Below are 26926 nucleotides of genomic sequence, written 5' to 3'. Positions count from 1 at the left end.
AAATTTAAGCACACTGGCAAGGATACTGAGGAAAGGATTGCATTGTTGATGGATAGTGCTGCATCTCCTATGACTGTTACAATCAGGAAACCCTAAAACTTACTGCAGCATTCCAGTTTCTCTCCATTAGCAGTATGGTGGTGTTGCTGCAGGGCTATCTAGAAATTGGAGTTGGTTGAGCTTACTTGTAGACTACCAGGCACAGCAGAGTCTCTAGCATCATGAAGTGCTAGAGGTAATATGTGTACTTAGCTTGTATAGCATCATGAACTCCTGAGTGGTCACGGCTGGGCAAGGCATAAATCCTAAAGGTTGTGCAACTGCTGTGACTGTAGTTGGCCAAGACATCTACTTTATCCCCTGCTTCTTACTGATAGAAAGTAGCTGTCTTCTCTTTTCAGTGGCATGTCACTGTTTTCTATTGTTCCATCTAGCTGTTCCCACCTCTGAATACTTTGTTCTTAGTTTCAGAGCAAGGCCTGATAGCATGGTGACAGCTTTCCTTTTACAGGAGATGTGCAGCTTACAGTAAACCCATCTGTAACACAGTGAGTGTGTTTGGAAGTGTGTACTTTGTTCCACAGCTGGAACTGCACAGAGTGCCTGCAGCATAGCAGGGATGGGTGCCTGAGTGCTGCCCACATGTTTATGCTGCTTACCTTCAGCAGGGAGTTGGGCAAGCCTTCGGGTCACTGAAACCCTGTCCTCCCATCTGAGAAAGGTGCTGAATAAAGTGTGTGAATAAAGGCCTTAACACTGAATTTTAATTATCCACAAGGCAAAAAAATAATTAGTATTGCCAGGGATGCCATTAAGGCCCTTAAAGTGTAAGAATTGGTTACCCCTACGTTGACATTAGCTTCCATTATGTGTTCTTTTGCACGCATTCTGAGTCATTAGTGCAAGTTGCTCTTAGCAATAACAAAACACAGTTTGTCCCTCCTGGGACTTGTAGGGGATTTTTCTTATTTTAATTCTCTGCTTACAGTTTGGGCTGTTTGCATGCAAGTGGGCGGAGGTGGTTTGTTGTGTCAGCCCAGAAATTGGAGAGATGCCACACTGAATTTGGTCTGCAAGGAGACAGGAAGCACTCAGGGCTGAACAGGCTGGGTTTCCAGCAAGCCTTTGTCACCTACTGGTTTGATAGTTCACAATGTCTCTGTGCTGTGATAAAAATCAGTGCCTAACACTGAAGGTAAATATGATTTTTCTTGTGTTTGAGAGGCAGAAGAATGGAATTGAACCATTCCCTAGCTTGATTGACTCTCGTGAGGAATTAGACATTGAGAAGGGAAAACTTTTGAATGTAACTTTGTGAATTAAAGAGTGAGATATGCTGTCACTTAAATCCCCTCTGAGAATTCTGTTTCTGCCCCTATCACTGTTCATTAAGCAGCATGCCAAAAGCTACAGTAGTTTTGCCAGCTTGTGGCTGGAGATGTAGTGCGACTCAGCGAGGGCAGGCCTCGGGATGTGAATTAAAGCATGGCTGTGAACGGCGTTTCTCGTTTGAAGAAGCTTATCGCATTCTTGCCAGCAATGAAATGAAGACAGCAACAGACTTATTTTGCATGGAAGCAGTTATCTGTGTGCTGAAGCTTTACCTTTTCCTTGCACCAAAAGATTTATGTTGGGCGCTGGCAGGGCCTGCGTCTGCTTAGACCTCTCCAATGCTCACTTGTATTTCCAACACTGATAAGTTTGTTTAAACAACGAGCTTTGGCATAACGTGCATTCCTGAGTGAGGATAGTTGTGACACATCCACTTGAGAGCTAACAAAGTTCAGCAGTGTTTTTCAGTGCTAATTGCTGGTGTTAAGGTGGCTCTTCCTATCGGACAGACACTCGGGATCCCTGAGCCACTGGGAGCCCCTGCCAAGCAGCCAGAGGGGTACAGTTGTTGTGGCTGGATGGGTTGGTCTCCTGGCTCTTCAGTGCGGGCCACTCTTTTCTTTCAGGCCCTGCTGCACTGCTTCAAGAGCAGGAAGCAATCTTAACGAGATCTGTCGCAGCCAGGGCCTTGTTTTTATGAGGAAGTGATCTAAGCGCAAAATCCAGGAAGACCTGATAATGTGCTTTCAGTATGCCAAGAGAGGTATGAGAAGGAAGGGCACAGGCTCTTTAGCAGGATCTGCTGTGACAGGACAAGGGGAAATGGTTTCAAACCAGAAGAGGGGAGATTTAGACTGGCCATAAGGAAGAAGCTTTCTACAGTATAAGCTATGAGGCACTGGCACAGGTTGCCCAGAGAGGTGGGGGATGCCCATTGACTTAAAGATATAGGTAACTTTTCTTCTCCTGTGCAGCTGGGATGTAATGCAGAACTGCCACCAGGCCTCAGGGCTGCACAGGAGGTGTTGGAGCCCTTGTGTCAGGCACGCTGCAGTGCTGCTGCAGGCTCACGGTCTGGCCTGGGCAGTCACTGACAGAACAGCTTCAAGGGTCAGCCTGCCAGTCCTCTGTGGTGTGGAGAGGAATACTTTTTCAGACACTGTGCTAAAATGATTTTAGTGTCTATGAAAAATAGGCACTATACCCATATATAGGCTTGCAGGATGCTTTTGCTCTTGTTAAGTTTCCAGCTGTGGTAAGCCTCTGATATTGCTGATATTTTTGTAACGTGGCTTGGGATTTCTTCTGATCTGACTTTCAGAAGAGGCTGAACTCTGATCCCACCACACTTCTTTTTACAAAGAGCAGCCTATTGCTCTCGCCAAAGCAAAGATGTGTGTGCTGGGGTTCCTCAGAAGATTGCCTGCCTTACCTTCTTTTCTTGTACGCTAAGACACAAATTGCCCAACTTGTTGACAGTGAAGGGGATAATCTGGTGAGAGACATACCCATGCCTTTGTAGAAACGTAAGATGACAGTGTTCCATAAATTCAAGGTCACGTATCGTTAAGTGAATTCCTCCTAATCTCTCTCTTAGCAAGTATGCTGGGTGTAGCACAGTGAAAACATTTGTTTTCAGTCTAGCTGCTTACACTACTTCTGATTGCATGTAGATCTGGAAGGTAAGGTTTTCAGACAAGAGGTTTGTGTGACTTCAAATAAAGAGATTTTCCTTGGTCATCCTTTGATTTCTTACTTGATCAGATGCCTGAGGACTCCTTGGAGACAGGCTGAAGGCTGAACAGCTGGGGTTCCCCCTGCTGGCTGCCTGTGCTTGGAAAGCACTCCATCAGCGAGCTGAATGAGAACTGTGGAAACATTCATATCAAACAGGCTTCTGTCACTCACAAGACACTCGTTACAGCTTTTGTGGCATCGCTGCCTTACAAACATAACATTACGTCTTTGTAATGAAGTGATACTGGGCTAAGGGAAATGGCTTTGCTCAAAACAGATGAAATAATCAGCAGTGATTCTTACTCAAGGAGAAAATGCTGTGGCTGTTTCATTTGTGGCACCAAATCGACGTGTGTAGCGGAGCATCGCTGGGCTAAATGAAATCTGTTATTTTTGAAACCACACAAATTTAAAAAGTGACTTAATAGCTTTGAATGATTGCATCCTATCCTAAGTCTCACTTATTGAAGATTGTTTTGCAAGGAATCCGCAGCAAACATCACAGTATGGGAATGAAAGCAGAGTAGAAACATCCACTGCATGCGTACCTTTCAACACATTAGCTTTAATGTCTTCCCCTTTGTAAGTGGAAGCTTTTATTTGACTCATGTGATGCTTCACTTAAAGGAGAGAGTAAATCTTGATTTTTTTCATCTTATTAAAAACATCTTTTCATCCTTATTCTACAGACCACTGAAGAAAAGCAATGTTTTCATTTGTGCCTTGAAGCCACCGTGCAGGTTTTGCCAAAGGCAGTATATAAATTCATGGATGTAAAAAACTGTGTGTGTGTGCATTATTCTGTGGTAACACAGTGGTATTGATACCTTCACAACTCTCTTGTTACACAGCAAAGCAGTGTTTGGGCTAGAAAGCTGCCAAATGAAACCTATGATGTCCAGGAATGGAAGTAATAGGGTACTGTGGGCAGAGTACAACGTAACAAGTGGGGTCATCCACACATTGCTGTGTATAACCCCAAGGAAAAAGAATATGAGTGCTGACTGATGGGAAAGAGATGGAAGTTTTGAGTTAGTTCTCTCCGATGAAATGCATTATTAGCTTAACCTCAGCTTTGCCCTGCCTTCCAATGAAGCAGATCTCCATTGCTTTCTCAGCCATTTCAAAATCACTCTTCTCTTTAGCTCTCTGAGGCTCTTGATCTGGGTAAGCTGTTTGTTTTTGAGAAGTATCTTTTCCGGAAACCATCTTGATTGCTGTACTGAGCGTTCCCAGAAGCTGCCATCTGGGCTTCTTGCATCTGCCCAGGTTGTATGTGGTTCTCCTCTGTCTTCTGAGCATTGTCTTGGTACCTGGTCATTTCCTTGCTCCTCACTGCTGCTTTGGCTCCAGTCTTTTTTCTTCTGGGCTACTTTTAGCATAAGTTCGGTCATCTGAATCAGTGAATTCCTGGGAAGTTCTGAAATCACAGACCAGCTGTTTGTTTAGACTTTGAGCTGGTCCCAGATATGTGACTGCAGGGTCAGTTTTGGTCGTTTCAGCCTTACGTGGATTAAGTCAGATGCCTTTCCTCACAGAAGGAGAACACTGAACTTATTGGAGGTTCTGAGCTTTACGTTTTTTCCTCTTCTTTTTGGGAGAGGTGTGGATGTAATCCAGTCCTTCAAACCTAAGTTGGTGCCTTGCTTTTTGGAGTGAGGGGTGGAGGTGCTTCAATTTATTTCAAGTCCATAAAGCTGTACCTTCAAGAAGCTGTCTTGATCTGGAAGTTTGTTCACATTTCATTTGAACAACTTTGATCTCTCTACTTAAGTAAGTTGTTGCTTTAGGATCATTAGAGAAATTGCTAATGAAAAGTATCTCAAAGGTTTAAGGATTACACTTCTGACATCATGTTGCCTTCCCCTGTACTTCATTATCTAATGCTTCCTTTTAAACCTTTGTTTTACAGATTGAGGAGCGGCCAGAGAAAGATTTTGAGAAGGTAAGAAGGATCTTGTGAACTTCTCTGACAATAGTACAGCTATTTTTTTTATCTGAACTTCTAGTGAGTTTGAGTTAGCAGAGCTTTCTATTACTAGAATCATATCATAGAATGGCCTGGGTTGAAAAGGTCCACAATGATCATCGAGTTTCAACCCCCTGCCATGTGCAGGGTCGCCAACCACCAGACCGGGCTGCCCAGAGCCACATCCAGCCTGGCCTTGAATGCCTCCAGGGATGGGACATCCACAACCCCCTTGGGCAACCTGTTCCAGTGCGTCACCACCCTACATTTTTTGAAGGCAAACTTGAAACTGTCATGGTCATTCAGGGGTTAATAGTTGACACTTAACAGCACTCTACTGAAATTGCTTCAGGCTAAGCCATGTGAATATTGGTTTTGTTTAGTAGAGCTTAATGATGGTATTGCATAAAAATAAATAAGATGAAGATCATACTGCAGCAGTGAGAAATTGGTTTTATCCCCACTACTCTAACACAGTGTTGCTACTGCTGTGGAGTAGGTAAATACAAATGAAAGCAGAAGAGTTTGAGGAGTAGTTAAAAGCATCTACAACATAATACAAGTTCTGAAAGTGTCTGGCAAGATGGTACTAGCCCCTAAAGATTTTGTCTAATTAAGAATTAATACCTAGAAGCTAACTTGTGCACAAAGATAACAATGTTTAGCTTTGGTCTCCTTTTTCTCATTAGCTCCCCTTGCTAAATTTTGATCTCAGTTCTTCTTCCTGAGAGATGTTAATGGAACTTGCATGATGTAGAAACGCACAGGTTCTTCTTTCCTGGCCTGATGTTAAAGCTGCCCTTGCTGAGCGGCTGAGTGGCAGCAGCTTTCATTCCCGAGTTTGTTTTTAGCACTCATTTCTAATGTTTCTTGGGGCCTTAGAGACCAGATAGGTGCTAAAGACACAGTTGCTGTTCTGTTATTTGTCTTTATCAACAGATAAATAGTCTATGTTACGTGTGTTAAAAATTATATCCAGAAGAAAAATTTTCACAACCCTATTTAACTGTTTGTGATTCCAGGGAGCACGTACTGTCTCAAGTCTATCAGCAGCTACCTTAGCTTCCTTGGGTGGGACTTCTTCACGAAGAGGCAGTGGGGATACGTCCATCTCAGCAGATACAGAGGCATCTATTAGAGAAATAAAGGTGAGATGGTAGAGAAGGGCTCTGACTGTGACATGTCCTTGTTGCACACCTAGAAGTCAGAGCTGTACCTTGGTCTCATTGTTGAAGTCATCATTTTTCCAGTCAAGAAGAGATGAATTATTATAAACTTCTAACTGAGGTGTTTCACCCTCTTGCAAGGCTTCAGATTAGGATCAGACTGCTTAACTTGTGTGGTAGAAATACTTACATGAGAACTTTGAATACTTGCTCTTCCATGTGCACTTGTACCCATTAGTTTCAGTGACATCATTGACCTTTCTCACCATTTCTCTCAGGATATCTATGAGTTAAAGGAGCAGATTCAAGATGTAGAAGGCAAATACATGCAGGGACTGAAAGAAATGAAGGTACTGGTTTGTTGCAGAGTGAAGTGTGCTAATTAACACCAGCTAAACAGTTCACAGCTAAACATTCACAGAGCCAGGGTGAGACTTAGCACTGACCTTGCACACTTTTCTTCTGGGAGGGATTGTAAACTGTGGAAAGCATTGCATTACCAGGAAAAGCGTCCCTTCTGGTGTCTGTTGATTGTGGTGAGCAGAGCTTCCAAATATGAACTGAAAGACTGTTGATTACTATTGCATGTCTTACTTGATGTTCTGAAAAGGTAATCATTTTGCTTGCAAATGAAAATTACAAGGTTGTGGGGCTTTTTTTAAAACAGCTTTGTAATCCAGGAAGCCTCCCAAAATTGGAAGCTGGCACCGAGGAAGCACTTAGTACTTCCACAAAGCTAGAAAGCAGTTTGATGCAACGACTAATGTGCCTCTCTGGTGATTTGTACCTAAGCCACAGCAGTGTTTAATTCTGGCTTTGCTTTGGTGTAGAGGTGTCCAGGTGCCCAACTGTGGTGGAACTTGATGCTAATACAACTAAATGTAGCATGCTGAAGGAGTGCCGCAGCAACTCCCTTAACTTACTTGCATATACTTCCTTTCCAGCTAATTTATGAGATTATTCTTTCCACTGTTTTCAAATTCTGACTACTTTCCTGTGCTTAATATTTCTTATCCTTGGGCTGGAATGTGTGCCAAAACACAACTTGTGTTTCAGGAGATGAATTTTTACTCAATTTATACTGAATTTATACAGGCTCAAAGGCTGTATGCTCTTATTTGTCGATAGAAATGTGAACTAATCTGGCTCAGAATTACTGCTGTGATCATCTCACTCTGTCATCCCCAGTTCTGTGTATTGAGTGGAGTGGGAAGTATATGAAAGTTGCCCATACTATAGGTGTAATTCCAATAGTGCTGAAGTTCCTAGAAAAGTTGCTTGATCTGGAAACTACAATGATGTGTGTCTTCACATATTTTCACTGGTTTGCCTATGTAAGTCATTTATCACTGTATTAAAATCAAATACTGCAAGTTTGACTGCACAGCAGGAGAATGGTCCTGATCTATATTTTGCCATTGCCTGTTGTTACAAACATCTCAGTCTCTTATATTCAGGTCAAGTTGTTAAGACGGGTTTTCAGGACACTGGGATTTGCATCTTACAGAGTAAACTTGTTAAGATGGAAAGTGATATAGGAAACATATAAAAATGATGCATCACATCACAAAAGCTGCAGCTTTCACAGCAAATTCTAATTCCCGTGTTAGTGTACTTAGTTATGTTAGTGTCTCCTACCTCACACTGAAATTTGCATGAAGTGACTGTTAAGCCGCCTTAGGTTAAAGCCTACCCCTTTGAGATTGGACTACCTAAAATGAAAATCAAGGTTAGTTTACCTTTAAAGAAAAAGAATTTGCAACTTGTCGTCTTCATCAGCTGCTTTGAGCTGCCAGCGTTCAGGGGCGGGGGGAGGAGGGAGAAGGAAGAAAACCCTGAGAAAGCAGGAGCTGAAGCAGCAGAGAACAGGAAACATTTTAATCCATCCCAAGGTAAGGTTTCTTGCTCGTTAACAGAAGCCGTTTGGGAACACAGGGGAGGTTATCCTCACCTTGGGGCAGTTGCTAAGTCTGTCCTGCAGATGATTAGCACTGGTTTCAGCAGGACTACTCAGGAGGCTTGTGGTTTTATACCTTCATTTTCTCACTTAAGGTCTTGGCTGGCAGAGTGATTTTTGTAACTGATCTCTCACTGTGGTTGCTTATTCTTTGCAGGACTCTCTAGCTGAAGTTGAAGAGAAATACAAAAAGGCTATGGTGTCAAATGCTCAACTAGACAACGAAAAAACAAATTTCATGTACCAAGTAGATACCCTGAAGGATGCACTCTTAGAGTTGGAGGAACAGCTTGCAGAATCCAGGAGGCAATATGAAGAAAAGAGTAAAGTATGTATATAGCAACGTTGTGTTATTTAGCAGTGAAAGACTTCTGGGGGCAGACATCTTTGAGAGGATCAAACCAAATTACTTTTCAAGATTTTAAATGAGTTATTTTTTATATAGCAGCATGCTATGTGCTTGTAACCATACAAGCAGAACCTTTCGTTTAGGTTCTGTTTCAGAAAACAATTTCTAAAGTGAAGAAATGCTTAATATGGGAAGGATACACTGCAGTACTGCTATAGTATCGTATCTCCTTTTGTACTGTGTATTGGAAGTAAATGTAAAGATTTTGTTCATAGTAACTTCCGGAGTATTTTAACGCATGAAACTCTCTTCTAAAGATAGTTGTGCAGCTTTTAGACTTAAAGCAGCTACATGGCTGAGCATTGAATTGTTTTGCATGAATTCAGCATCTGGGAGCTAGTAAGATGGTGTTAAATACTAAATCTGTGGCTTGTGTTAGCTTCCCAGAGCTGTCCCTCTAGCCTGGGGGCATTTCACTATAGTGTGCTGCAAAACATACAGTTCCTGGAAGATTTGGCGGTTGGTTTGTTTGGTTTTGGTTGGTTCATTGGTTGTCTTTGTGTTTGTTTTGTTTTGATTTGGGTTTGGTTTTTCATTTGTTTGGTTTTTTTTAAGTCCTTAACGTCCAGTGAATTGCTTGCACTGTTCTTACGTAGGAAGAGTGGGTTAAATTCCCATCCATTCATCTGTGAAGTCAGTAGGACTTGGGTGTAACAGCTGTTCACTGGCATCTTGCTGCTCAAATTGTGAAGCTGGCTAAATGATATCTGTCACTTCTATGTTTGATGGAATAACAGTTCTTTGGGAAAAGGACAAATAAGACAATAATAAAACTGTACTCTTGTGGGATTGTGATTAGAAGCATATTGAAGAATTGCGTGGCAGTAAGCATTTTCTTGGTTGCTGGGCTTATTTCCTCCTGTTTTTCATGGGATGCTATTTTTGATCGATTACATCTCATGAATTTTTCATCGTTCATAGGAATTTGAGAGAGAGAAGCATGCTCATAGCATATTGCAGTTTCAATTTAAGGAAATCAAAGAGGCTTTGAAGCAAAGAGAAGAAATGCTTGCAGTAAGTAACTTCATTTTTTTAATGGTTTCTTTGATTGGTGTGTGCCCAGTTAGCAGTAGGTGTGTAGAAAGGAAGGGATTTTATTCCCTTCTCAAGTTTCTCAGCTGAAGAAATAGTAGTGTTCCAGGCCAAGCAGGTTCAGAGCTAACTTACAGAAACAGTGTTTTCCTAAGTATTATCTGAAGTTGCATTGTCCATGATGTGAAATAAGCGGTTTTCTCAACAGCTGCTTGTGGAGATGTAGAGGAAAGCAGTGGAACTATCTAACTTTATAAATCAGCTTGTGAATAGTAAGGCTGCCTTAGGAAGCATAGATTTGGCTGACGTGTGAGAAGTTATCATACTGTGCATGTAGATACCCTTTTTACTTCACCTGACTTTTTTGTTCTTTGACATCGCTGCAATCTCGACTGTCTTTGTTAACCTGTTCCCTACTTTCTGTCTTCTCATTTTGCTCCTGTCTCTCAGGAAATCCAACAGCTGCAACAGAAACAGCAGAGCTATGTCAGGGAAATTTCTGATCTTCAGGAGACAATAGAGTGGAAAGACAAAAAAATAGGGGTAGGACTGTCAACTCCTGAAATGTGCTCAGAGTGGCATTGTCATTCTTCAGCTGATCCTGCTTTTGCAATACCCAATTACCCAATGAATAATATACTCCTGAGTGACCCTGCTTGGTGTGACTGGCTTAGTATATTACCAGTGAACGAGCAAATAGCACATCTTGTCTTTGTTCAACGCTATAAAATCCAAGAAAAACTTAGCAGCTGTACTGAATTCGAAACCTAGGGATTTTTATTTGCCATGGTGCTTCATTTGTGCGTGTTGTATTGAGAAAGGAAGTGCTATTCATAATGTTATTCTGTCAGCACTGGTTTTTTGCTTGTTTGGATTTAATCTGCAGACTGAGCAGAAACTGGAGTGTGATCAAGAAGCAATAGAGCTGTTTGTGGCCTGTGGGGATGAAAGTCTTGAGCTCTCCCTTGCTTCTCGTGCCTTCACACCACCCCTTGTCAAAGCCAAATAGAAACACGCTCTTAAAGAGGAGCATTGCTTTCTTTTCTAACAAATGAATACTGGAAAAATTTCTGAATATAGAAGGGGAAATAAATCATACCGCTGACGTCCAATAACTTCTTGCAATTTGAAACTCGTGTCTGATTTTTGTTATTGTTCTATTTGTGCATTTATAAAAGAAGTATGAAGGGGGATCCGTACTAAATTACACCTTTGCGACACAGTACATCCCAAAGCTTGAAGGTGCCTTAATTGCAGTTTTCAAGTTAATTGAAATATAATGCAGCCATCATGGTAACCTGTGCAATAAATAGCCCTTTTATAGACCATTAAAATGTCAGGCCTGCTTTCATCCTCTCGTCTCAGTACTTGGGAATCGCTTTACGTCTTCAACACACACGTTGAAGTGATAAGGATGAACTCATCTAGCAGATAAGAGGGAAAAGTAGATCCTCACTTGAAGGATTTCTACTGAAGGTTTGGGCTCTGGGTGTCTTTGATAGGAATTCCCGGGGCTGATTATTACCGAATAAGCTGTGCATTTCTTGGATTTGAAGCTTGTCTATGTGTCTGAAAACTCGGTCCTTTAATCTCTGAACTTTACCTTTTTCACATGTCACTTCCATGAATCTGTGAATATCTGAAATCTGCTCATTCTTGTTTACACTTGCTTTTCATGATCTTTACTTTTCTCCTTTCCTCTCTTCACACCTCCTCACTCTCTGTCTGTGTTGCGAACTCAGGCCTTAGAGAGGCAGAAAGATTTCTTTGATTCCATAAGGAGTGAGCGGGATGACCTTAGAGATGAAGTGATTATGCTGAAGGAGCAACTGAAGGTATGCAAGAGGAGTAAGAGAAGCTTACTGCTTACTGACTGCTAACCTTTCCCTCCTATGCATTGTAGCAGAAAATCTGAATGGAGCTGAGTAGCAAGAACTCTTGTTATGTTGCCTATAAGTTGCCATTTCAGGCATTTTCTGATAAAGTCCTTCCCCCTAATATTGATTGTGAGCTCTCAGTATAGACTCTAACGTTCAGCATTGGATTGTTGCTTTTGTAGGAGACTCATCTCTGAGGAGCACTTTAAACAGCAGAATTATGTTTAAAGATTGAAGCTGAGCTGGTACCACATGCTTTCTGTGATGCTGGCTAAACGGGGAACTGTAATATTCTGTGCTATTTTCTGACTTCCAGCCATTTTTAATGGAGCAATTGAAGCAATTATTTGTTCAGAATGTCAAGGACAAGAACATCTGAACGATCCTACTCTTGCTGAGCAGCAGGCTTTAAAGCGTTGCTTTTGCTTCTCCATAGAAACATGGAATAATCCCAGACTCTGACATAGCCACCAATGGGGAGGCATCAGACGTTCTTGATAATGAAGGACACTTGGATTCTTCCAAAACTGTTCAAGGCACAACACAGGCATTAAAGACAGCGGGGGATGGGATGCTAGGTAAGTGCTGGCTGTCCTTTCGTATCTTTCTGTCTGTCTGTCCACTCATTCACCTTTGCTTGGAGTTTGGGCTTTTGTTAGTGGAACAATTAACACGTCACGCAGCATGCCACTTGTTGAATCACCTGTGCTTCACATCACCTTATGCATTTTCCTGCTTGATATTTATGACCACTTCAAGTATGTTGTGCGGTTTCCTGCAAAAGCAGACTTCATTCCCCCTTCAAGGTGACAAAGGACAAGAATACAAACATTACATATTACAGATAAGTAGCAGTCATTCGAATTACTGTTTAAACTCTGAGTTGTCCCAAAGTATTCCCACTGTCATTCAGCATTTTTCTGCCCGTGTCTTAAAGAATCAAAATAAAAGTGTTTTAGCTTCATAGAAAAAGCTTGTATGTTGGTTCACTTACATACCTGAGAACTGTCAGCATTTGCTGAGCAGAAATGGTGGTCACCATTAAAACACTCTGGTGCATTAATTCTTTATTCTTGGTATCTTGTACTGTTGAGCAGTTCATATTACCACTTCAGCATTTCAACCTCTTATAATGGGATTAATGCCATTAAATTTAATGAGTTTGATTCTGAGACGGATACTGTAAGGAAGGAGAAATCTGGTTGGCAAAAACTTCTTCCTTATCCAGTTGTGATGAGTGACCACTCAGAGAACTGCTACAATAGTGAAAGGGAATTAATTTCTGTTGTTATTGCTCTAAATCAACATGATAGTAAATAGCAACAAGCAGCCGACTGTTGCAAGTGCAATTTATCTTGCTGTTGGCTGCTTTTTCCTCACTCTGTTTTTGTATGGAAACAATGTGGAGCACCAAAGCCAAGGTAAGGGTATGTATTTAAATGTAATATGTTTTCTGTCTTTCCTTATTCTGTTTATTTGACAACAGGTACAACATAGACTCGAAAGCTAACTACTGAAGCCACAGTGTTGTTTCAGTACCTGTTGCTTCTAAGTAAAGTTGGAAGAAACAACAACCAACCTACAGAAGTCCCCATCCCTTTGAGTGGATGGAGTGGCACTAAGTATCTGTGTTGGTAATGTTGAACAGCTGAAACATTTGCTTGCCAATCAGATTTTATATATACGTAAACACTGATGATGCCTGTGATGAAATACTACCGAGTTACTCTTGCTTACTTCATTCTACTGGCATCAGACACACCCTTGCATGCACAGAGTGGTGTTAGGCTTGAAGTTGTAGAAAATGCTGCTGAGAAAATGTAATCTTTACAGTTACAGAGTTACATCTGCAAATATTATTGTTAAATTGCACTGCTTGAAACAAAGTTGTTTTCATCTCCAGAAGCTGTAATTCACACAGCCAAGAGCATAGATCTTTTACTTGACGAAAACACAGGCCAGCACTGAAGGCTTTTCTTGCTTTGAGAGGGTGGTGGTAGTGAATTTCACTGATCAAAAAAGCCCACACCCTTACTAATTCAATTGCTGCATTGCCTCACGTAATTGGCAAAAGCTGATCTTCCATTAACCTGTTCTTTGATTCATTCTCTTTCGGGTTTTAAGTGGGGAGGTAAGAGCTGTGGTGTGCGGTCCCTTCAACTTTCTCAATGGTCTTTTAGGCAAAGCCAATGAAGTGGACATGAAAAATGAGATTTTGGAGGATGTGGGGAAAAGAGAAATCTTGCAGAATTCTGAGCGTGAGGAACACAAAGAGGAGTCTGAGGAACAGGAAGTACAGACATTGCATGCTGATGAAAATACAAAGGCAGAAAAAATGATTGAAGAAACTGATGGTCTGTCAACAGTGATGTTACCAGATAGTAGGTTTACAGAACAAATCCCAAGCCTTACAGAACCTATGTCAGGGAATGCTTCTTCAAATGATGGTAGTGGTGGAGATGGTTTGAGAATGGAGACAGAGTCAGCAGACACAGCAGCCCAGCAGCCTGTTAGCAAGGAGGCCGAACACGGTAACTTAAACCCAAGGACAACTGAGAACTCAGAAGTGGGCTCACTGCAAGGCCAGGATTTTGAGAGTCCTCAGGAAACGCACGGTGACTCAGATGCAGAGCATGAACTGGTAAAAGCTGCTCCACAACAGGAAGGAGAGGATGTGGAAGCTAGCCATGCACTGAGTGCTAATGAGGTGGAGCAAGCAGCAGACAGTGCACATGACAGCAGTGAGATGGTTTCTGTCCAGTCAGGGCTACCAGACCCCGTGCTAGCAGGCTTACTTAGTGAAGAGGTAAATGTGGAGGGCCATGCTGAAACACTCCAGTGCTTGGAAGAAAGTGCTGGAAACAAAGTTACAGAGGTCTTGGAGAAAACCCTTGTTGAAAGCAAAGACTGCACTGGTGGAACAGCTGATAAAACTGGAGGTGATAGAGCTGGAGAACAAAACGAGGTTTGGAGTGCAGTTCAGGGTCAGAAAATGGAAAGAGATTCCACGGGCTTAGAAGGGGAGGAGTCATGTGAAAGTGGTGCCCCATCAGATCCAAATGAAGAGGGAGGAGATCAGGCACACATCCAGCCAGTTTCCTCAGAGGTTGGTGAGTTAGCGTTATTAGAGGAACAGAATACACAGGAGCAAACAGAACTTAAACCTGCTGAGAAAGACGGACAGGAGGAAGTATTGATTGGAAACTTGGAGGCGTGTTCAGATCCTGCAGAAAAGCAGGAGAAAGCATCTGAGTCTGTGGGCTCTGCTAATGAGGTAGAAGGAAATGTACTGCATCAGACAGAGCCAGACATGGACTCTGTGAAAGAAATGGCAGCTCAGGAAACCAGTTTAGACCCAGATTTTTCAGATGATGAAATTGAGGAAACAGAAATGCAAACAGGAGACGTGTCTGGGAAAGGAGAGGGAAACAGAATAGAAGACTTAGAGCACAATACAACAGAAGACTTAAAACCAAAGGCAGAGCTTCAAACAGTTCAGTGCAGTGAAGAAACAACAGGTGACACAGAGGATGAGAAAAATACTTCTTTAGAAAGTGAAGCACAGAATGCAGATAAACAAGAAGAAGGTGAATCTAAAGAGGAGTCCATTGTATGTCACAGTGTAACGAGTGAGAGCCAAGTTGATAAAGAAGCACTTAAAGAAAATAAAAAAGAGTCAGAGCCTGCAGACCACCAGGGTGATGGATTTACTTCTGTGGAAGATGCAGATAGTTCTCTTGCACTGAAAGCTGAGCTGGATGAAAATGCTAGTGAGCAACTTAAACTAGAGGGCCAAGCAGAGGAAGAACAAGAAGATGATGGTGATGCATTTGATTTTGATGAGGATTCAGAACAGACAGTGGAAACTGATGAAAAATGTGATGGAGAAGAAGTTGATGCGCAGAGTGAAGAGGATGACAGAACAAACAGCGTGATCAGAAAAACTGCCCAAACAGGTGAAGCTGGAGAGGGAAGTGGCAAAATAGAAACCAGTGACACCTTGACTGAAGATGACAGCTTACAGCATAAGGAAGGAAATGAGTCTGAAGAAACAGAGCTCTCACAAGAGGAAGCATCAGCATTGGAAACTGACGAGAAGGCTGATGTGTTGGCAGATGAAGACAAAGCATCAGATCCTAATGAAGTGGAAAAGGAACCAGGTGAACAGGATTTGGAAAGTGCTGGCTGTAGCAGGGCTGAAAGCAAAGAGGATTTGCGAGGTGGTAGGAAGGGTAAGGGTAAATCTAAAGATGACTGTACAATGTCCTAAGTTCTGAATCCCAGACCAGACGAGTTAGAAGCCATGTGATCAGGCTCAGTCCCGAAGCATGCACTTTGCACGATAAATCAGCCCTTAGGAATACAGGAATACTCTTAAGGTGTTCATTTTTTCCTTGCAGGTAGATCTCATAATACACTGTTTGGTCATGTAAGTGGTGATAATGCTAATATTATTCACTGACGTACCTAGCCACAAAAAATCATCCAGAGGTTTGGTTTTGCTGTGTCTCAGGTTAAATGTTTGTCACCAGACAAAGCAAGGTTCACAAAGGAACTGATCAGGCTTTTGCAGTATAATTACTTCTAGTGTTGATAACTGCTACTGAGAAGCTTTTATATGAAATTCCTACTTTCTAGCCTAGAATAAAGACAGATTATCTGAATGTACTTGTATGTGCAATAGGGCCTACAGTAAGTATGTTAACACTTTGTCATGAAGGAACTCAGAAGATCAGCACACTTAGATCTAATGCTAACATTTGTTGCTGAGTGATTAAAGCCTAGGAGCACTTTTCCATAGCAAAAGAAGAAAAAAAGATACTCTCATTCCACTTTTTTCTATGTATGTTTCTTAAATGGACGTATTCCAAACTATTGATAGATCACTGTGAATTAAGTCTCAACACTTTGGAGGGACAATACGTGATTTGAAGGAAACGCAACATAGACGTTGCTGAAAGGAGCAAATACGTACATGTTTACTTCGTATAGGCACTTTGCACCACAACAGGCCTTTTACACCATGTCTCACGTGGGTTTTGTATTTTTTCCTAAGAAGGTGTCAGTACACACTGTAAGATGCCTAGGTTTCCTATCCAATACTGTACCTATGATATATAAATATATTTTTTCAAAAAAAAAAAATCTTTAATATTGCATTCCTTACTGCATTATATATATATATATATTTGGCAAAATGTTATGAAAGAATGCTTTTCTTTGAAAAGTTCTTTCCTCCTCTTTTTCTGGAGAGAAGGTAACTCTGGGTGCCTTAATCCTGGTGCATGTCAGACCAAAGACTGTTGTTCCATCTATGAGCCCCCGTGCCTTTTTGGAAAGCTGGGTTACATTGTATTGCTGGCATCAATGAGACACTTCAACCCATTGATGTGTTTCTTCTTGCATTTTTATGGTGCTTGGGAGGAAGATCATGTTTTGCATCATTAATAATTAGTTTGAGGTTGTATTAAGCGATGAACGTGCAAAGGGAATGCAAGGTGAGGAGCTGGGGGGCTACAGAAGGTTCTATCTGTTGATGTTACAAAGTTGACGGAGTTCAAATAGACTGCAAAAGTACAAGATGTATATCAAAGTGTACTGAGCTGTATATAATTAAAATAAACATATTTTATACTTCACATTGTCTGTCTGGAGCACTCTTTATAAACTTGTATAAATATTTGTTTAAATCTTTCTCACTTCAAAAACACTTTTTTTTTTTCTACAGCTTTCTTTCTTAAATGTATTGCTTTGTGCTACATAGATGATAGAGCTGTCCTGTTAAGAACAGGCGGCCTTTGAGGACGTGTAGTGTTTGATGAGACCATAGCTCTACGTTTGTGACAGGACTGTAAGCCTGTAACTCTTTTCATACGGCTTCTCTCCAGCTTAGAACAGCTTCAGTATGGTTTCTGTAAGTACTGGCAGTTGTTCTTACTGAGGGTTTACACTTAATTCTAATCTCAAGAGTCACAGTTCTTTAAAGCATCATTTCTTACCATATAGCATTGTTTAAGTAAGATTTTTTTCTTTGCCACACTCAACTGTAATGTATGTTTTAATGTTGAAAGTATTCTAAATGTACGTATATTAAAATGTTAAATACAGTTATATATTTAACTGAATTCATGCCAGACTTTGCCTAAACTTGTGGATGGATCCATAAACAACTCTCCTTTAAATGAGGCATTTGCCAACATTTCCTCTATTTTTCATGAGTTTGTTTCTAACAGGAGTGCTGTTTGATTGTTGAAGGGAAGCTAATGGAGACCTATTTTTAACCATTTTTTCCACTTCAGAAAATACAGCATCCGTAGAGAAGTCCCTCTGCAGAGCTAAGTCATGGAAAGAAATGATACGTCTAGTCTTAACTGTCCTTGTGCATGCTCTCATCCCACAGTACCTTGCCAGATTTCAATCAAACTAGGGCAGGAACGAGAACATGGGGCAGGTGGTGAAGAACAGCTCATGTGTCATACATCCACCCATGAATGCCGCCTCCTGGTACCAGTGTTGGCAGCCAGTCCTTGCCTTCTGGAATCGGACAGGTACCATGGAGGAGGAGGTGATCTTGGTGTTTCTAGCTCTTCAGTTGTTGTTGGAATTTTATTTGTTGCTGCAGTGAGCACTGGTCGCAATGTGTAAGACTTTCATCTCTCTGAATAACTTCAAACACTTGTTGGGTTCTGTGTTTGAGACCTAGGGGCACACGTAGCCTGGAGTGCCAGGTTTATGCGTTACTGTGAATTCACAGCTGGCCTCAAATGCTTTCAAAAGCAGTAGCTGAAGTAACTTTCATATTCAGCAGGTAACAGTGAAAGGCCTTGGTCAACAGTCCCTTTGAAGGAGTGGTCCTGCTGTCACCTTCAAAATCAGTGCTGTAAAGCCAGTGCCTTCTAACTCTCGTGCTTATCCTCATGCTTGCTCATGAACCTCCCTCTTCTGGGGAAGAGTGGGAGGCATTCTGTTTTATTATTATTCTTGTTTTAAATGATCCGGTATAAACTGATGGCTCCAGAGAAGTAGTATTGTCCAGCCTGCTGTTGGATCCTTGCAAGCTGATTGGAATAGCTGCCTGAAACTGTTGGTATGTTTTTAGGGGTTGCAGCCTTCACTGCTTGCCTTCCCACCCTTCAAGGACGGCTCACCCTTTTCAGTTGCACTGACGTTAATTGCTTGGTGGATCATGCAAATCATTCAAGTTATCAACAGCTGCATCCCACTGCACACTGTCTTCAAAATAGGAAGAGGCACCGGGTATCTGTGGGTGATTAGAGGACATTAGGTCAGCTTTGCCACTGAAGCAGCACCGTGAGTCAGCTGCTTTACCAAAGCAATGGCAATGGTCGTGTGGCTTCAACGAGCCTGTACAATAGCAGACACTGGTAACCACAGCTGCCGCCATCCCACCTGTCCTGTTGTCTTCTCAAAAAGAGTGGCACTGTGCCCTGCCTGCTATGACCAGCACCTGTCTTTCCATTAGGCAGGAATATTTCACCCCGCAGCAGCGGTTATGCTAACAAGTTATTCAACTCTTTGGAGACCCTTCAGTTTGGGCTAATGTTATAGTGGCTTAGTGATTTTCCTCTGCATCAGCCCTCATTCTCTTTTCCTACCATCAGTAATTTCATTTCTTCATCTCTGCTGAGCTGTGGCACCAACGCTTATCTGAATATCTGTGACCTTCCTTTTACTGTTTGCTCTCCTTGCTATCTTCATTGGACTTCATTTTCCTTCCCTGCTGTCTTTTTACAGGATTTGTCTTCAGCCTCTGTCCTTTTTCATACAGATAGATGAAACTGTTTTATTATTTTACACTTGGTATTTTTTTCTCGTTAGTTTACAAAAATGTAAATGTATTTTATGTCTTGTGGCAATGCTCACGTATAAGAGCATTTGGTGTGTTACAAATGGCTATGAAAAGGGATAGGACTTGAGGAGGTTCAGAAGTAATGCACAGAACTGCTGCACTGGGATGTTATATTGATATCTGTGTTTGGGTATTGAATCAGAAGTCAAGGTGAAGGTTTGATTCCAGGCTCTGGAATCACTGCTGATACGGAGAACTTGCATACACAGGAGGGGAGTGACTTACCATGTAATTAATAGCTTGTGGACTACACGTCTATCAGCATGAGTTTCATTTGAAAACCTTAGCTTTCCCCATGAGGTGATTGAATACAGAGTGCTTATTCCCTTAATTCCTTGTGTTAACAAGAAAACGAAAAGGTCGACAAGAAGGAATTGGCCCTCTCAGGGTTTAACAGTGAATGAGGACAAGAGCATGTTGTGTCTTTAAAGCTTTTCAAAAATACTTGTCTACCGCCATGAAAACCCAACCAATTCACCTGGTAAAAACCAGCAGCCCTCTGTCTGTAACTTATTAATTGCTTTCTTTACCTTTACAGAAGTCTTTTATATTTTTCATGTATGACCTTTGAATTTTAACAATTGAACAACTAACAGGCAGGACCCTAGAGGTGGAGTTGAGCACACTTGCTGCCTTGGTTCTGCACAGTTGATTGCCTGCCGGCAAGGGAGGTAAACTAAAGAAAACTGCAACAAACACGTGTGTCAAACCTCAATAACACTGCAATAAACATACATGTCAAACCTGTGGAGTACGACCTATCTGAGGTCAGTATATCCTCTTCTGATAAAGGATACTGGAAAACGGTGTTTGGTGTACTTTGTTGAGGTGACTGAACACGCTCAGGCTGTTAATTAATGAGGTAGAGTGATTTTAATTATCACAAGAAATGTGAGTTATCATTTGTTGCATACAAGTACCTGCTAAAATACTTCCACGTTTTGCATTACTCAGAAAGAAGAAACAAGTGATGTGGTTCCTCACCGCTGTTTTCCAGTTGTCTCACTCTGTATTGTGTTCTTTATTAAACAATGCCACACACATCTGTTGGCTGATCTGCTGTACTGCCAAGTTCAAGTCTAGCACAACGAGTCTAGATTGCCTGTTGCCTTCTTGATGTTTCACTGGGATAATTGACTATGAAGAGTTAAAAGAATGCTTCACTGAGCTCTTGAGTTTGAAATAAAAATAATTTCATGGATAAATGTTTTATTTGTCATAGTACTGAAGATAACGTAATGTCATTGTCATGCTGTTTAGTTTTCCTTTTGAACTGAGGATTTTCAGCGCTGAGAATGTGCCTAGCTATGATCATAGGTGTTTATGGTGTTTTCATTGTGCTAAACTGTAAAGATTTGTGAGATTTTGTGTTGCAGTTGTGTTTGACCCTAGAGTTCTTGTATGCTAACCTAATGTAGAAGATTAGCCTCTTTGCATGCAGTGGGTGCCGTGACAAGCATGCTCTGTGAGAATGACATAACCTCCCCTGGCTGCAGCCCCTTCCCAGTCCCGTTGTGGCCTCATTTCCTGTGGTACGTGCATAACTACCTTCATCATTAGTTTCACTAACCTTAACGGGTCCCTCTTCTATCAGATACTCTGAAACGTGTGGCTCGCTGAAATCAACACTGAGCTTTCAGTTTTCTCTTTCAGAAAGGCTGAAAAAACTCATTGGCGAACGAGAGTCCTTACTAGACCAGGTGAGCACGTGAGAACTGGAACGCTGTGTGTTCACTTAACGTATGGTAAAAATAATACAATTTCAGAAAACCAAAATGCCCCTAACACAGAATATAGAACATGTATGCTGTCCTTTCAGAACACGTGCTGCATTCTTATTGCCAAAGACTTGGCTGCTTCCCCCTGGAATTCTCCTGTGCGTTAACACAGGGTGTGAAACAGATGACACAGGGGCTAACATTCAGTGCTCAGAGTGTTCCAGGCTGCTGTCTGTAGTCACCTAAGACTCTTCCTCCATAACGATGTCTGAAAAATGCTACTTTGGATTGAGTGAGGCCAAGGGGGAAAAAGCAAATACGGTCCAGAAATTAGAAAAGCAAATTTCACCTCCAAGAGTAAGCCTTCCTGATTGCTGGTTCTGTGGGCAGTAGGCAGTTTGGAGAGAATGCTGGTGGGATTACAGTAGATGGGTAAATAGCAATTAAAGTAATTATTCCTGATACCATGATATAGTGGTTATACTCCCTATTCAAAACACTTGAGCTGATCTGTTTCTCTGCGCTGTGGTCTACGCTTCCATTTACAGATGGTATCCTTGGCCTGGGGCTTTCATGCACAATCCATCACAGCTTGGGGTTGCTAAGGATGTTTTATGTGATTGTGCCTACAGAACGTTTCTGGCTTTTCTAATAAAACATTCTTCTTCTGCCTATTATTCTTGGTCCCAAATTTGTGCATAAGCGCTGATACTTAAACTATGGTGAGTCATGTGCCAAAAGAATTTCTGGGAAATGTAAGAAAAGATTTTTTCTTTTGGAATTTAGCTTGGAAAAAAAAAGAAAAGCTTCCTAACACTTGAGAGAGTCTTGAAATGAGTGTTTTATTTTAATAACTATCTTGTGTACTTCAGGTGAAAAAGTTAAAGGGACAACTGGAAGAAAAGCAGAAGAATGGCAAGTTGGAGAACGCACAGTCTGAGGTTGAAGTTCTGGAAAATGGGACAGACATGCACATGATTGACCTCCAAAGTAAGCTGTGTTTTCATTTTAAGAGAACTTTTTGTGTCCTGAATGAAGGCGAGAGAACGTGCCTGTATAATGAATGTGTGTCCTGAAGTAAAAGTGAGCCTTCAGTCCTAAGGGAATTTCAGAAGGGGAGCCAGCCAGGCACCTTTTCTAGAGGTGAGGGAACTGTTATCCATCGAACAAGAATGGGATGGGAAATCTGCTTTATGTTCTGTAGGAGAGCTGAGGATGAGTTCCATATCACACCTGGTTAATTCTGCTTTGAGTGATCAGAAGGCAGTCAGGCAGGGTTGGGGTTAGCTGCTATCTGCTGGGCACCGAGTGGGTTTACCTGGCAGCTCTTTGTGCAGAAGGAAACCCAAGGCAGGGAGTTGCACTATCACTGCCCCAAGTAGTTTCCTGGAACGTGGAAATGTTGTGACAGATTTGTTGAGCCTTATTCTGACATCTCTTACAAATCTGCAATTCTTTTAGGAGATGCCAACAGACAAATCAGTGATCTCAAATTTAAACTAGCAAAGTCTGAGCAAGAGATAACAGCACTGGAGCAGAACGTAAGTTCCCGTTTTGTTCTGTTTGTTTACTCTTGATGAGAATGCAGAGAGTGTATTTTACTCCATGAAAAGTGGAATCTTAATTAATGTGACTTCCCTTAAAATACAAAGCAGGATTGTTGGAGCACCAAGGCTCTTGAAGTTAAGTCATGAGGACTAGAATACTTTTTTTTATCTCTAGGGGAAAGTCAATATATTATTCATGCCTACCAAATGAAAAGCTCTCAAAGACAAATCTGTATTCAGAGCGCTTTATGAGCTCTTCAGAATACTTTCATGTATGTAGCTGCTGGCAGTTTTCAAATGGCTCCTGGCACATGAGATAGTAGATGTGGGTTTTGTGCAGTACTGTTCTGATGTAACTGTTCACTCGTGATCAGAGTATAAATGGCTATATTTAGTACATGGGATGTAATTTCTGTTGCTGGAAGCATATGAAATATGGATACGTATAGAAGGTCTGGAGGTAGTTACCATGGCTGCTTTGATACATTTTTCCTCAAAACATGCCTTTCTTTTGTTGAAATAGATCTAGCAACTTTCATTGGTTATTGCTTAACTATCAGCAGAAGAGTAAAGCTGCAGGGTAATCTTTAATTCAAAACATTTGCATTCACATTAGGTAATACGACTGGAAGGTCAGGTAGCCCGATACAAAACTGCTGCTGAAAATGCTGAAAGAGTAGAAGATGAACTGAAAGCAGAGAAGCGCAAACTACAGAGAGAGGTAACTGTAAATGTAGCTGTCATAGGAAACTCAGGTGCTGCTTGTGCAGCCTTCAGATGCTCAGCTTTGCATGGTAATCTCAGCTGTAAGTGAATGTGAATTGTTCCTTTTGAATGTGTTTTTCTTGCTCAGTTGATCTGTTCATGCCTCTTTCCTGTTGCATGCCCATCTAGACTCTGCCCATGTTTCTCTCTTAAAGCATACTTTTCAAGCTCTTCCTAATTTTGACCTTATTTCTTTTACCAAACTTCATGCTGTCTTTAAGCAGCTGCTACAACCAGCCTTAAATAGCTTCTTTCAGCTTCTTTCACGCCTGCTTCCTAAGGGGTTTTTTCAGTATGGCTCTCTGTACCATGAAAACTAAATAGCTCTTTCCGCTATGCTGCCTGTAATAAGTGATCTCTTGTAGAACTTACCCTTCTGTCTTGTCTTGCTTATTGGATTCTCTCCCCTTAAGACACTGGGGCTGGTGCTTACAAAGGCATTATAAGCCACCACTGCATAGAAATCAGAAGTCACAAAGAAGCTCTGACCAGAGAGCGGTGTTTATAATCATCAGATTTGCTTGAGAGAAGGATATTAATTTCTAGCCCTTTATTTGGGGTGGAGTGGTGGATTGTGATATCCAAAAACGGATCAGATATTCTTGTTTAAGTGGTCTTTAAATTAGAGCTTGGAGTTTGTGTTGTTATTTCCAGGGAAGCACTCTGGTAGCTGTGTTAAAGGCTTCTTTCTCTTGGGCAATGAGTCGTGAAGTCTCTTCCACAAAGTGCAATGGCTTCAGTCAAAAACAAGACGCCTGCAGCAGTTCTTAGTCTGTTGCTTAGGATGCTGTCCTGGCTGCCCAAGGCCAAAAGGGTCCCAAATGCTGCAGTGCTGTTTGCTCCCATGGATAGCAGCTCTAGACTAGGGCACTTTTGCCCCATCTCTTCCTGTTCCTTCCTTCTGTCAAAAGGAGTGACACTTGCTTGTTCTCAGGGCCTGTCTAACTACTAGCAAATTCCAAATTGAGGGAAGCCCTAAAATCTGTTTTGGCACTGGCACCCTTATCTGGGCAGAGTGTTTTGTAGCTGTTAATCTGTGCAGTCCAGTGCTTTCTCCCTTGGGGGTTTTTATAGAAAATTAAGGCAAGGCACCAAGGTCAAGGCTGTTCCTGTAACTCTGGGAACCAGCGATACAAAAGTCAGGCACTGAGACAGGTGTGTGTCACCCAGCAGATCTCTGAGCATCCATGCCTTGAAGCCAAGGCAAACTCTGAGCCAGATGTTCAACATTCTGTAAATAGTTTGGGTTCTTGGCACTGTGCTTAGAAACTGTGTGTGGCCTTCAAAGCAGCAGCACAGGCAGCTGTGCTGCATTCACCATTAACTCCGCTACCAGGAATTTTCAGCTGCTTTACTGTGTAAGGAAGCTCCTGCAATATTGTCAGTTACCGTTGGCAACTACAAACTTTGCTTTATCATTGGAAAGGGCAAACACTGCAAAAGTTATGGGTTTTTTTTTCTGCTTCTTTCCTTCAGCTTCGTTCAGCACTGGATAAAACTGAAGAGCTCGAAGTCAGCAACGGTCATCTAGTAAAACGCTTGGAGAAGATGAAGGCCAACCGCAGTGCTTTACTGTCACAGCAATAACCACCACCTCTCAGTGGAAACGACTACTGGGCAGAATCCGAACAATGTTACAGATGCTTCTGTGTCTTGCTGTCTGGGATGCTTTGCGTCATGCCTTCTGACAACAGACAACTGCAACGTTTGCTAGGTGCCACCCAGCTGTGGTTCTCTTTACGCAGATTCAAATCTACTGCACTATATCCCTAGGAGTAGCTGATCCAAATGGCTGTGCCTGCGGGGCCCTTCTACACACTACTGTGGGTACACTGGGCGTACAATATCCATATACCATATAAGAAGCACATCGGGGCGCCGCGTTAAGTTCTTTCTCCACCCAGAAGGCATGGCAGCTGTCTCTCGCCATTTAAAATGGCATTCAAAGAAAACACTTTAACTGGACTGGAATTTTGTGTCTTGCTGAGAATTTTAAAAAAACACTGTAAGTTTTAGACTTTCTCATGACGGTATCTGTAATTTAGTGACTACGGTAGAGTTATTCATAGTAGGCTTTTCATTTACAAATCACTGTGGAACCACAAGCCATTACAAAGCAAAACTCCTTCAGTGGAAACCGTGGAAGAAGATGGTCTTGGAAGCAAAAGTGACCTTAAATGACTTTGCCAATAAAACAAAGGTGTTTGGAGGGATTTTTGCACCGGTCGAATCATAAGACTATTTTATTTCAGGGTAAATAGGCAATAGCTTCATTGGATTTCAAATCTTATTTGTATTATTTAATCCCTGCTCTTGAAATTGAAGTAGAATACTTCTTAAGGGTGTAAAGTTGTGTTAATGAACCAGCGTAAAGGCCATGTTTGAAGAAGTGGTGGGTTTTGCACTTCCATGACTTCAGTACGTTTGTCAAAGCAAGTGTCGTTTGCTTAAACAAAATATGTCATGGGTTTTTTACATCAGAAACTATCTACTGGTCCATGAACTGCTAGGGAACTGCGCCGCTACAGAATGCAAGTCTAATCTTTAACAAGTAACTGATAAGAAGCACTTTAGAAAATGTTACTGAATATGGGTGGTTTTTTTTTACAAATACAGAGATAGCAAAGTATTTCCTTTGCAAGTCATCGTCAAGGTTTTCCACTTGTCATTGAAACTACCATAACCAGTTAAAATGATGCAGACGGTTTACACAGCTAGCACAATAGCTCTGGTCTGTGGGAAAAACCTCTGAATGTACTACTCCAAGGAGAACAGCAGTTAGCTGAAGATGACATCTCTTCTTTCCCCTTCAGCCCTACCCCAGAAGTAATGCAGGTGAGCATTCCCTAAGGGATCTGCTCATGTAATAGAGCAGCATCTCCTGTTTGCCAGGAGCAGCCTTCTGTCCATACAGTTCTATTAAGCCAAATGCAAACTCAGAAGACCATGTTTTCCTAACTTGGTTTTGGACTTGCTGGTCCAGGTCTTTCCCTAGCCTCATCCTCGCAGAATCGAGGTTAGAGGATAAAGCGCTGCTACTTTGAACATCAGGGGATTGCTGGTATCTTAGAGCACCTTCACGAGGTCAGTAAACCAAAACCAGTATCTGAATGTGTTTCTCTGATTTGGCTAGGTTATAACACCTTCCTCTTTGTCCCTCCGAGTGCCCTGAAGGTCAGGGATGAAGTATTCCAGGAGGAAGAGGAAGAAGGCTTGTTGTGCCCCTGAGGAAATAAATATGTCCCTATTGGTCAAATGGGGTAGAATCTTCAGTTATTTAATTTACACTCCAGCTGGGGCTTTGGATTTTGTTTTCCTTTTCTTGAGAGGAACATTCAGGTGCAGAGCCATGTTTCTCGTGGAATACCTCAAAATCACTGTTGATACCAATTTACAACTTTATGTGGTTGACTTGTGTAATTTCTGGTGTACAAAGCCTCTGGGGTCTAAAAAAAAAACGAATTAAGGACTTTTCTGAATGCAAATAAACACGCTAAATGCTACATCTTGCCAACTGATGGTCAAGTGTGTGATTACCATCGGTCAT

At 41.7% G+C, this 26926-nt stretch overlaps 1 protein-coding gene across 38 annotated transcripts in view; it reads left to right on the top strand.

Moving 5' to 3' along the window:
• The window catches only part of LRRFIP1 (LRR binding FLII interacting protein 1), an 89490-nt gene extending 62597 nt beyond the window's left edge, over positions 1 to 26893 (top strand). For 23 of the 38 annotated variants that reach the window (XM_004942483.5, XM_040703758.1, XM_040703754.2 and 20 more), the window contains 9 exons: positions 4982 to 5014; positions 6061 to 6186; positions 6483 to 6554; positions 8319 to 8489; positions 9492 to 9584; positions 10053 to 10145; positions 11345 to 11437; positions 11916 to 12057; positions 13660 to 17118. In XM_004942483.5, coding sequence (XP_004942540.2) covers positions 4982 to 5014; positions 6061 to 6186; positions 6483 to 6554; positions 8319 to 8489; positions 9492 to 9584; positions 10053 to 10145; positions 11345 to 11437; positions 11916 to 12057; positions 13660 to 15749 — 2913 coding nt within the window. In that variant the 3' untranslated portion in view covers positions 15750 to 17118. Of the gene's footprint in view, positions 1 to 4981; positions 5015 to 6060; positions 6187 to 6482; positions 6555 to 8318; positions 8490 to 9491; positions 9585 to 10052; positions 10146 to 11344; positions 11438 to 11915; positions 12058 to 12972; positions 13114 to 13659; positions 17119 to 21002; positions 21050 to 21939; positions 22058 to 22528; positions 22609 to 23230; positions 23336 to 24855 lie in introns of those variants that run through there. The other 15 variants (XM_040703768.2, XM_040703765.2, XM_040703766.2 and 12 more) reach the window with 7 other exon arrangements.
• Positions 26894 to 26926: the final 33 nt, after the last annotated feature.

The sequence above is a fragment of the Gallus gallus genome, chromosome 7, assembly GCF_016699485.2.
Source record: "Gallus gallus isolate bGalGal1 chromosome 7, bGalGal1.mat.broiler.GRCg7b, whole genome shotgun sequence".
NCBI lineage: Eukaryota > Metazoa > Chordata > Aves > Galliformes > Phasianidae > Gallus > Gallus gallus.
Note: the sequence above shows the minus strand (reverse complement) of the source record. Positions and strands in the feature narration are given on the sequence as shown.